Source organism: Danio rerio, chromosome 10 (assembly GCF_052040795.2).
Source record: "Danio rerio strain M-AB ecotype USA chromosome 10, GRCz13ab, whole genome shotgun sequence".
Taxonomy (NCBI): Eukaryota; Metazoa; Chordata; class Actinopteri; order Cypriniformes; family Danionidae; genus Danio; species Danio rerio.
Window position 1 is genome coordinate 30,716,991 of NC_141030.1, and position 12,544 is coordinate 30,729,534.

Below are 12,544 nucleotides of genomic sequence, written 5' to 3' on the forward strand. Positions count from 1 at the left end.
TAGAGATCAAGAGTGGAGGAGAGGTATTTTATTTCATTCATAATGTGCGCTTTAGAAAAATTCCATTAAATTGCTCTAAATTTATATTTATTTAATCTTTAAAATAAAACAATCATAATTTAGATTTGACATGCTGTACAAACATCTCAAGTACATATATGCAAATACAATATATAGGGCAGAATGTGCATTAGACTACTCAAAAATTCATATTTTTTAAGAATTATTGCATTATTTTGCATGACCACTGCATATTTCAAAACAGTGATTTATATTTGTATATGTTTATTATTTATATTATTTTTTATTATATAAATTATTACAATTATTTTTTGTGCATCACATTAATTAATTGCATTTTAAATTATATTTAAACTGAAAAATGGACAATATATTACAGTGCTATCACAGGATTTCTTTTTTTACTGTATTTTAAATCAAATATATAAACGCGAACAGCAGAGGCTTTATTAAAATATTAAAAATATTCATTCCGGATTAAGTTATTATACATAATTTATTAAGTAGAAGCTGCTATTTCTTAGTAAAATGTTATTTAAAAGCCCTCGCAAAACTAACAAAGCCATGATAATCATTGGTCATCACTGCTGTCCTACATGAAAACTGTAAAACAGTTACTGGGATTATACCATTTTAACTGAGTAGAACTGGATTCTTGGATTTATATTTACCACAATTATCATAATAGCATTTTAGGTAACACGTCATTTCACAGTATTTTGCTGTAATGTTACATATAATTACTAATAACAGTATAATTACAAGCAATTCATAATTACAAATACCAATCCTAACACTATACAGAGTATATACAGGAATCATAGAGTGAAATTCAATACCTTTTAAGACCTTTCTTAAGACTCTTTCCGTACATTTTAAGACGAGGCAAGATTTTAACTTACAGTATGTTTACTAAATATTAATGTAGTAAACTAATCTATTAAGCATAATGTCACGTCTAGCAGGATTTCATTAATTTCTACACAGCATCCTGATATTCCAGCCTGATCTCACGAGGAAACCTAAGTATTTTACGTTTTGTCAGTTTAGTGGCTAATTCCTACGAATTTAAAAAGGAGCGGTGGCACCCAACTTCACTCTTAACCCCAACCGTCATTAGGTGATGAGCAAATCGTACTACATTGTATGAATTAGATCCTACAAATTCATCCGAATTAGCCACTAAATCAAAAAGTTACGAATTGCTGTGGGATGATATTCACAGATTTAATTCAGGCAAACTTTAGCATACAACCAGACATTGCAAATTAGAAAATTATATCAAATTTAATACCTTGCAAAACAGCATTTAAGACTTTTTAAGCACCTTAAATTTCTTTACATTGATTTATCAACTTTTAATACTTTTTGAGACTTGGCAAACATCCTGCTATAGTACTTAATTTTGCCTTAACATTGCAACAAGCACACCTTAGTAGTAGTAATAATAATAATAGTGTAACAATAGTAAACATAATTATAATTAATAATAATCACTACTTATCTAACAACACTGTAACAAAGGCAACATAAGTGTAATATAATAATAATAATACCGGTTATTATTATTAATACTAATAGCATAATTGGAAATAAAAAGTTCACATAATGCCTAATTTGCATATAGTGCCAAAACTATCTTCAAATATCTTCAATATTTAGGAAATTTGGTATTTTTCTCTCTTTGCTAATGTATTCAAATCAGCCACACAATTTCTGCATCTTTGTTTGTGCTGTTTAAAGCGTGGGATTTATTGAAGGTTGATTGACAAACTCCTCGGGGAGAAGACAGTGACTCATTGCGATATTAAAGCTTCCGGTTTGCTTTTACATTACTGCAGAAATATAGGCTGTTTTCCAGGAAAACTGACAGATATCCTAAAGCACATACAACACCTCTGACAGATCTGCTCCAGCACGCCATGCGTAAGCTCTTCTAATGGAGTCCAAGAGTACCATCTGGTGGATTCTTCCACATGCCCTCCATTCAAGTTTAACAGCTTCCTCTCGCTACTATCCTTCAGGAAATGCCATGACATATAGGAAAAATAAGAGAGAGATCACTTGAAAATTCTGTTTATTCACTAAGTGTGGGTTTGGGTAAAATGTTAATATTTGATCAATATCATGTTGACCTGATAACATTTCTTCCAAATCTCACCGAAAAGAGTTGTCATCTAGAGATATTTTTTTTCCAGAAAATTACAGCTGTTCAGAATAACGTCTTTTTAGTAACTGTGATTGAAAACATTTCACAAAGTATACATTTCTGAACTTTAAGCTAATTTAATGATTGGTATTGTGTTGTGTATTTGGCAAATATCCATTAAAGTCATCAATGTTGAAAAGGATTTATTTATTCCTTCATTTTCTTTTCAGCTTAGTCTCTTTATTAATCTGGGGTCGCCACAGTGGAATGAACCGCCAACTTATCCAGCATATTTTTTTACGCAGCAGATGCCCTTCCAGCTGCAACCCATCTCTGAGAAATGAAAAGGATTTAATTTTACAAAACTGCTGTTCATCAAACTAATCTGAAAAATGCTTATTATTATTTATAATGAATATTAAGAACAATTAATTGAGAACAATGAGGATAGAGCAGCAAATCATTGTGTTATTATGAAGAGTGGAGTAATGATGCTGAAAATTCACTTTTGCATTATGCATGAATAAATTACATTTTGAATTGTACTTAATAGGGAATCTAGTTCATTTAAATTGTAATAAAATGTCACAGTATTTTTTTAACTGTAGTCTATTTCATGTCAAATAAATGCAGCCTTCCAAATAAGTGCACCTTCTTGTTTCTGTAAATGATAAAACGAATAATAATGAGCAGGTTTATCATCAGCAAAAATGCTGATGCAGTGGTGGGAAGAGTAAAAAACATACATAATAAAAGTACTATTACTTGCCCAAACATGTGAGTATAGTAAAAGTATTTGTTGTAAATATTACTGAAAGTAAAATGTAGCCCTTTATTTTAAAGTACTCAGGAGTGTAATGAGTATTGCGCTCTCAAAGGCTGATGCGTTTACATGCCATTTGTGCATGTGTGTGTGAAAACGTAACATTCTGTACTAGTGCATTTAGTTATTTTTAAGGCCATTTTTAAAACTACTTAGTAAATTACAATTCTTGAGAAAAACTACTCAATTACAATCATTTTAGTATTTGTAATTTGTTACTTCAGCTCAGAGATGGCCAAACTACGGCTCGTGGGCTAAAGTTGCACCTTGGTAACCTTTAATCTGGCCCGCCATCTCATCTTAGAAGAGGTGTTGTTGTTTGTGGTAGTTTGTTTAATTGTTTAAAACAGCTGAAAACTGAAATAGTTTCAGCCGTGCATGACATTTTTTTTTAATTAAATGTTGTAAATAAGTCAGATTTTAAAAATACACTGTTGCAGATGGATAGAAGACAATGCAGAAGACATCAGCAGAGGCTGGTGCAGCTTTACTAGTGTATCCGGCAATGATCTCCATTGTGTTAAAAAAGAATTATGGTTTTATTATGATAAGTTCATTACAAAATGTAAAAAATAAATAAATTATATATATATATATATATATATATATATATATATATATATATATATATATATATATATATATATATATATATACTGACGTACTTATACTTGCGTACATTGACGTGCTCCATAGTGATAAACAGATGCTGTTTCCCAAATGGATTCTGTACACGGGATTTGAAGTGAAGAGAAAGTCTGGCTTTTGGGTGCGTGTTTAAAGAGACATACACACATAATTGATAATAATAATAACATATAAGGATGTCTATCTTGGTGGGTTTTTTTTTCAAACACAACTAATGTCTTCTTAAATAAGCATAAAAAGTTAGAAAAGCAGTCGAATGCTTACATTATAACGTTAGATGTGTGCATTTTTAAAGTGACACCTCTTATTTAATGTAATAAAAAAAACTTAATAAATGAGAGATTCATTCATTGCTCTTTAATCAGATTGTGTGAGTTATACAGTGGAGAAATGAGCTAATGAGATTGATAGCTTGATTCTGTTTCATTATAATAGCTATTAATTTTAATAAGCTGAACTGTTTGCTAACGTATTTGCTGCTACTGTTTATATTTAGTTTTCTTTCGTAAATAATAATAATAATAATAATAATAATAAAACATATTACAATTTATTTACAATGAAAAAGCTCCAGATGAACATATTTAGTAATTTGGGGATTTTTAAGGGGGGGGGGTCCTTATTATGGTGGGCAAATCCCTTATTTTCACATCCCAATGTTGACAGGTATGTTTTAATCCACTTGATGGTGTTAACCTAATCAATTCGGGTTGGCACAACCTGAATTAACTGTGTGGAACCCTACTTTTTTACAGTGCAGTTCGGGCCTCAATCAAGTTTGGTTTTTGGCCCTTGATAAGGAAAAGTTTGGGCACCCCTTTTTTTAGCTACACCACTGATAACTTGTAGTCAAATTACATTTTTTGAGCTTACAGAAACATTAAAGACGAAATGTAAGTTATTGTATAATCATTTACTCACTCTTGTTGTGTTGTATATTGTTGTAACATTAACGTCTTTGACTTTCCTTCATGAAGGGAGATGTTTGACTTTCTCGCATTGCTTCTCCATCATGCATTTTTGCATCATTATTTCTGTTGAAGCGAAACGACTTAAATTATATAAGAAACACTCCGTATGGAGATTTTTTAAAATGTTTCAATGAAATGTAGCGATAATAATCCAACTGATTTTAACGGACGCACTTTTTTGTGAGAAGCGGAACTAAAGGTTCAGTTTGTAAGTTACACCCGGACGGAATTGTGTGTGACAGTAGCGTGGTTGTGTTTTCATTAAACTAGAAACTACAGAATCAATCGTTTCCACTGAAATGGCTGCTAAAAGCCAAATATGCTCAATATGGCTGGGCTCAGAAACCGGAATATTAAAAGGTAAGTTGTTTTCGTCTCTTTGTCGACACGTTGTCCACTTCACCACACTGTTTAGTTTGGCACACGTGAGTTGGCGCAACAGACAGGCATTTAAATTTTTTAGGGCCATGAATTTAATCTGTATTTCACCTTAAGGGGTGAGTCTTCGCAAAAAGCAGGCGTTTAACTTCTGTGAGATGAGCTGTTTGAGTCGGGATCAGGAGGTCTGTGTGATGGCATGGGGAGACCCTTACGAATCAGAGGTGAGAAGCAGAAATACTGGACAAACACACTTCAAAATGACCATTTAGTGACTGACCGACGTTGTTAATCTCTGTGTGTGTTTGCAGTTGTTGCTGGGCAGTGTGAACGGCACTGTGAAGACTTTCAGCACAGATAAGGGCATCTTCACAGCCACTAAAGAGTGTGGAGATCCTTCACAGGGTAAATTCACAGGACTGGCCGTCACTGACAGGTAGTTGATAATATAATATCATGTTATGCTCTGCTCTTTAAGGACTGATCATTTGATGAATGGATTGTTGGTTTGCATTGATGTACTGTAGAAGTTATACATTATTTTTCTCTTCTGCTTTTCCAGTTCCATGATAACATGTGTGGAGTCAGGACTGCTGAAAGTGTGGAAGGAAGGCAGTACAGATACTGTAAGTTAGAGAATTCTGTCCACCTACAACTTTTTTTAAGCATGTTTATTGTTGCTAAATATGATTTATTTGCTATTCATAAGAATTACTATGTGGTTCAAAGTCAAGATATGCCCTTTTGGCTGTCCCCATACAAAAATATTGTGTATAAATAAATACAGAAAGCACATTTAGTTAAAAAAGGGAAAATTACCTTAATCTTTCAAAAATATTTTGTTAAAAAATAAATATGCGTTAAATAATGTTCCCTTTTTCATGTAAAAATATAACCACATACTTTAATGAACACATTAAATTAAACAGGAAAAGTTTGCCATGCTAGGTTTTATTGTATAAAATTAGTCAAAAATATTTTGCTAATGTCAATGAAGTGGGGATATTATAAACAAGACATGTACAAAAAATGCTGTATTTATCAATGCATTTTTATTTACAAGAACTGGCTTTATTTGTCTTTTACACTGAAAATTTGGATAAGATAGACTTAAAAAAAAAAGTTTTTATTTGGTACTGTAAAGCAGGGGTTCCCAAACTTTTCAGCTCATGACCCCCAAAATAACAATTCCACCAACTTATGACCCCCACTATTTGCGAAGGTGGTTATAAACACAAATATTGCACACAACGGTGCACACACACTAGTACAAACTATATAAACACAACACAACAAAGTGCAACAGTCTAACAACCATATCATTTTTTATAGTCATTCCTTTGTTTAATTTAACATTAACCTCAATTAATGAGAATGGTAAGCACAATGTTTAGACTATTCTTAGTTTCATTTTTGGAGACCGCCACTTGGAGAAATTCAGTCAAGGCTTTTATTTTTAATATATGTGACTGCCACAAAGGTGGCAAGGTTAAACATTGTGCCGTAAAATCAATCTGTCGCAACTAGCACCATTGCTGTGTCATTATTCTTGTGCAGGGGTGGCCAAACCTTTTCCTATAAAGGACCAAAAACCAAACTTGATAGAGGGCTGTGGGCCGAATATGGTCAATCATTCATTGTTTTTTTTTTTTTTTTTTGGCTTAGTCCCTTTCTTAATCAAGGGTCGCCACAGCGGAATGAACTACCAACTGTTCCAGCATACGTTTTACATGAATAACTAATACTAAAATATGCTAATTCTAATTGTTTAATAACACCTGACATTTTTGGAAATTACCAAGAGATCCCTGGGGGTCCCAACCCCCACTTTGAAAACCACTACTGTAAAGTAACAAAAAACTTAATATACTGTCTTCCAATCGACTATCAACATCAATTTGGATATGGTAACCTGAATAAGTAAAGTGTAATCCCCTGACCTTATAGCAAAACATGGATTTTCCAAATCAGGAACTTTCCAGATTGGACATTTTACACACTACACAATTACAGGGGGGGGATCAAAACAAGATGGGGGGGGGGGGGGGGGGTGCCATTTAACAGTTTAAATAGTTTGATCTGATCTGTATCCTAAATAATATTAATAATTAAAATAATAAATAAGGATAAATAAGGTCAGTATACTTATGACCACCGTGAATGCATTTTTGCTTTTTTAAACCTGCTATGAAGCAACTGTTATTGTGAAAAGTGCTTTACAAATAAACTTGAATTTAATTTGAAATACCGTTTTAATTGTTGATTAGAATTAAATAATTTATAATGATCTGGTCAATTTTGTGATTATGTTATATAGGTGTGTATCAGCTTGTAATGTAATTAAATCAGATTCTCAAGCACCCTCATCCATCTGTGTTCTTAGGTGGAGGTAAATGTTGGAAAGGACATTTGCAAAATGCGACAGAACCAGTCACAGCGCCATCATGTGGCTACAGGGGGTAAAGAGAACCCACTGAAAGTCTGGGACCTGGAGAAACCAGATAAACCAATATTCACAGCCAAAAATGTAAGGCAAAAGTCTGTAGCCTTTTCAAGCCCCAGTAGTTTTGATTAATTCTACAAGCTGTTCCTTTTTTCATGAATCCACCAGGTAGCCCATGACTGGTTGGATATGCGAGTACCTGTGTGGGTCAGAGACATCAGCTTTATCGCAGATTCAGATAAAATAGTCACATGCACTGGACATCATAAGGTTTGTCAAATAATTACTATAATCTTTTTAGATTTGTGAATGCATGTTTGTCTATAGTTGTTTCTTCTCCTGTATCTACACTAGACAAAGTTTGGAAATGAACAGGGGCTTGTCACAAAATTCTAACCACTACCGGAGCATTCTATCCAATCAGAAACATTTATGTGATGAATACAGTGACCAATCAGAGATTTTAAGTTTGGAAAGTACTTTTTTTATGTGCACTCTTTAAGATTCCCTCACAAAGAGTAATAAATATAAGAGATCACGTTTACAGTTTAGGTGATTATTAGGGTTGGCTACAGTAAAGTGTCGTTTTACTTTCATTCGGGACAAACTGAGGTATTGAATGCGAGTATGAAGTAAGGACTGGTGGAAGAATTTTTTTTTTTTTGATTTTGAATTTGATACCACACAGCGAATGAAAAAAAAATTTCATATTTCTGTGTCTGTGGTCCTTTACTGACTAGATAGGTGTGTGTGTGTGTGTGTGTGTGTGTGTGTGTGTGTGTGTGTGTGTGTGTGTGTGTGTGTGTGTGTGGAATATCCTGTTGCCAAATGCGGCAGAAAGTCCTGTATGACAGTAATAGTTTGATTGCAGTGTTTACGTGTCTGAACTGCACTTCAAGAATGCCATTAAAAGAAGCCTACTCCACATATCCTAATTTAATTTCTGTTAAGGTCTGTTCTGGCCCAATACCCCATAAGTGGTTCTGTTCTCTCATCAGTTAGGAATAGAATAACTTTTGCATAGATTATGATCGAGACATTTTTCTTTTTCCTATGATTATTTGACATGTGCAGAAACCAACAAAATTAGTTACAGCAACCTCGACCACACAGAAAAAAAAGAAAGTGCCTCTTTTTTAAGAAGGGGTTTATTTGAACTCAGACAACATATACAATTATTTGAATCACTTTCAACAGTTTTTTAATGAAAATTCAAAGTTTTTTTTTCTAATTATTTTAAAGAAAATTGATTTGAGTAAAATTGTTTTGACAACAGTCATCTGTTTTCAAAAGCGCAAAAGAAAACCTTCCCATTTTTATTGCAATGTTGTTGCACAAACACACTACATTTTGCATGCTACGTTGTGCCACAAAATTCAGGCAAAACACTGTTAAAAATCATTTAATTATTATTGAATTACTAGTTTACAAAAATATATTTTGTACATTTTGTTAGGTATTTTATTACTGCTTTAGTTTTGAAAGAAAAGAAGTCCCCTGCATGTAAACTGTGGGTTGGAGGAATGACTTCAATGTTACATTTGGAGCGAATTTAGGTACTGTTTGAAAAGAAAACTTGAGCAATTTAAAATGATACCAAACTTTTGCATTCACACCCCTGCATGTGGATTTAGAAAGCTTTTGATTTTGGGTAAGCAAAATCCAGGCGGAAAGCCCAAATAGCACTTGACTGTATTGTTAATCATAGATTAGAATATAATTTTAACCATTTATTTTTCAATTAAAATGATTAAAAACAAATTGTCAAATAAGTTTTTCTAGAGTCAGCCACTATTATTTTGTGGCTCAAATTTATCGCTTTAGGCATATTTTTGGCTCTGGTACCTATTTGAAATGATCAATTTAGCACTGGTATCAAAATAACCCCAAATGATACCCAACCCTAGTGATTGTAGGGAATTTTTTTGCATAACCTGCTTTAGACTAACATCAAGGACTGATAACTTTTGTTTTTCCAAACAGAGAGCATTATTATTCATCTTTATTACAGTATCAAGATCAATAATCAACAATAAAGATTTCATTTTTTCATCATATTGCAGCCTTGGCTTGTAATGACTTCCTTAAATGTTATGTAGTTATCTTGGTATTATCTGCTATGAACAGTTGTGTTGCTGTAAGCGATAGTTTACTCCAAAACAAAAATTGTAACCATTTACTCACCCTTTAAATATTGCAAACTGGTTTAAGTTTCTTTCTTCTGAAAAATGTTGGAAACTGGTAACCATTGACTTTCATAGTATTTGTTTTCATACTATGGATATCAATGGTTACCGGTTTTATCTTATTATTCTGAATATCTTCTTCTGTGTTTAACAGAAGAAACTCCTTTTTTTGTTTGGTGAGCTATTATTATTTTTGTGGGAACCTCTAAATGTTTTCAGGATTCTTTGATCAAATTCCAGAACTTTCTGATTCATCGATTTATGAAAAACTTTGAATTCAATTATACTGCTTGTATACAAGTAACTGTTTAATTAGTTTTTAGTGAAATGAGGATTAAATCCATCAACATCCATCTACAGACCTCACCAAAAATGTGAAGTTGTTATGGAGATTTTAAAAAGGGATAGTGCACCCAAAAGCGAAAATGTACTCACCCTTAAGTGCTTCCAAACTTTTGAGTTTTTTCTTTGTTATTTAACACAAAAGAAAATATTTTGAAGAATGTTAAAATTTGCTGATCATTGACTGTCATTGATTGAAACCATGGAAGTTAATGGTTTCTGGTTGTCAACATTATTCACAGTATCTTCTGTGTTTAACAGAGTAATGAAATTGAAACCGGTTTGTGACAAGTGAAGGGCGAATAAATTAAATTGAGCGAACTTCCTCTGCAATATGTTTTTTTTTTTACAACAAAACAGAGACATTTTTTATTATAAGTTTTGTAAGCCAATGTTTTTTAGTGCCCATCCCGTACCCTTTGCCACTGTCTTCCTTTGTGTCTTAAGGTAAACATCCATGATCAAACACAACTCAAAATATCTTGTTCCACTCCTCCTCCGTCAGGTGCGTGTGTATGACCCCTCGACGCCTCAGAGGAGGCCGGTGTTGGAGGCAGATTTTGGAGAGTACCCGCTCACAGCGCTCTCTCTTCCTGCTAGCCAGGACGCAGTGGTCGTGGGCAACACTCACGGGGAGCTCGCCATCCTCGACCTCCGGAAAGGTAAGCACAGCAGTAGGTGGATGCTCAGTTTATTTTTTTTTCCTCTCAGGCAGGCTTGTTTTTGAACTGAAGCTCCATTTGCTCTGGGTTTTTTTTTCCTCCCTGGATCTGTGTTTGTTCCAAGTATAAAGGCTGTATCTGGCCAGCCGTTCTCTCTGTATGTGCAGTGTAATATTATTGAACTCCTGAGTGTGTTGTTTCGTCTGACCCCATTTACTTCTCCATCTGCCTGCAGGGCTTGTTCGTGGGTGTTTTAAGGGTCTGGCGGGGGCAGTGCGGGGGTTGCAGTGCCATCCTTCCCTCCCGTTGGTGGCCTCTTGTGGTTTAGATCGTTTTCTGAGAGTACACAGCCTGGAGGACCGCTCTTTACAGCACAAGGTATGAATGCACAAGAAAAACTGGGTTTCTTTTCTCCAGTCTTGCCACATTTGTTCTTTTTTCTGTTGTTTCCAATCCCCTTTGGTTCATGCATAGCCCTTCTCCTCTCATTTCCATCTGGTTGCATGCATCATATAATCAGAAGTGCCTCCCACTCAGTGTCGCATTTGTATAAATGGTAATTTCATGAACGTGTTTTTTTTTTCTGTGCAGGTATATTTGAAGTCACGACTCAATTGTGTGCTGCTCTCTAGCAGAGATCTGGAGGTAAGCGACTGTTTGGTGTCAGGGGGAGCATCATTTCGATGATTCGCTTTTATGTAACTGCTTATCAACAGTAGCAATAATGGAAGTTGCTTTCTGGCTGATGACTTTATGCTGCATCCTAATGAGTTGGTTAATCGTAAGACTCTTTATGTGCTCTGTTTCTTTCAGTCATCAAGTGACAGTGGAGATGTAGAGGAGGTGAAAGCAGAGGAAGAGGATGAAGTTTGGGATAACATGGAAACAGTGACGGAGAAGACAAAAAAGAGGGCCGCTGAGAAAGACGAAGCAGCTGTTACTGGAGCAGATGGAAAGAAAAAAAGGAAACAAGTGAATAAGTGATTACTGATGGACATTATTAGCATTTTCTACACAGTTTATGTTATGTCACTGTATCAGCAGTGGCTAAACCTGAAAGACTGTTTAATACATATGTAAAAGTATGTAAAGGTCATCTTTTTGGCTCCTGGAGTGGATTTGAACATAAAATGATCTGAATTGAGAAATTCAGATGAACTTTTTTTAATTGTATAAAAATGTTAAAGGCTTTACAGTTTTAGTGAATTTCCCATCCGTTACTGTAATTCTGAATTAAACAGAGTTGAATGTCAAAAATGTAGCATTTTTATTTTAGCAATATGCCCTGTGTTCTCATTAACTATTCTCAAGCTTCATTCCATAATTAGGTCCTCTTAAACCTGCCACTAACATGTTTAAAATGTAACCCATAAAAAATACTAGAATAAAGTGTGCACTCCTGGCTAGCAACAATTCCATGAGCTACAGTATATGCACAGCTAGTGTTGTTAAACTTCCGGTGAAGGTTTATGTACCTATTTTAAATTTTATGCAGTTCCTTTTACAGGATCGACATTGTAATGTAATTAAAATACACTTAGTTAAATAAATTTAAGCGTCCATTTTGTTGCTTAAGCATCAAACGAGACGATAGACCTTGTAAACTCTAGCGCCATCAGTGGCTTCAGGCTAGTTCAGAAACTCCATTGAAAATACTGGGGTAAAATAAATTGTCATATTTTAAAGCGATGGAAGGGAAAAATGAAATTTGATGCAGTGCTTCTTGTTTGCATATATAAGTCTGTGTGCATATATGCCCTTTTCCCAATGCCAATTTTGTTAGATGAAAAATAGAATTTCTTCAAATAACAGTATTTTTGAAATCAGCAATTACATTTTCACTAGCAAAAAATATTGATATCAGCTTTTAAATTTAAACTAGCAAAACTTATGATTCATGACATCAACTGTTTTTATCAAT

At 34.0% G+C, this 12,544-nt stretch overlaps 1 protein-coding gene across 1 annotated transcript; it reads left to right on the forward strand.

The window, feature by feature from the left end:
• The first annotated feature begins 4,835 nt into the window (after positions 1–4,835).
• wdr74 (WD repeat domain 74) lies at positions 4,836–11,880 on the forward strand. The gene is given in 10 exon segments (NM_001076563.1): positions 4,836–4,972; positions 5,108–5,214; positions 5,302–5,426; positions 5,553–5,616; positions 7,374–7,517; positions 7,602–7,703; positions 10,467–10,623; positions 10,859–11,001; positions 11,215–11,268; positions 11,437–11,880. Coding segments are annotated over 10 exon segments (1,128 nt in total). The 5' UTR covers positions 4,836–4,911; the 3' UTR covers positions 11,608–11,880.
• The last annotated feature ends 664 nt before the right edge of the window (positions 11,881–12,544 follow it).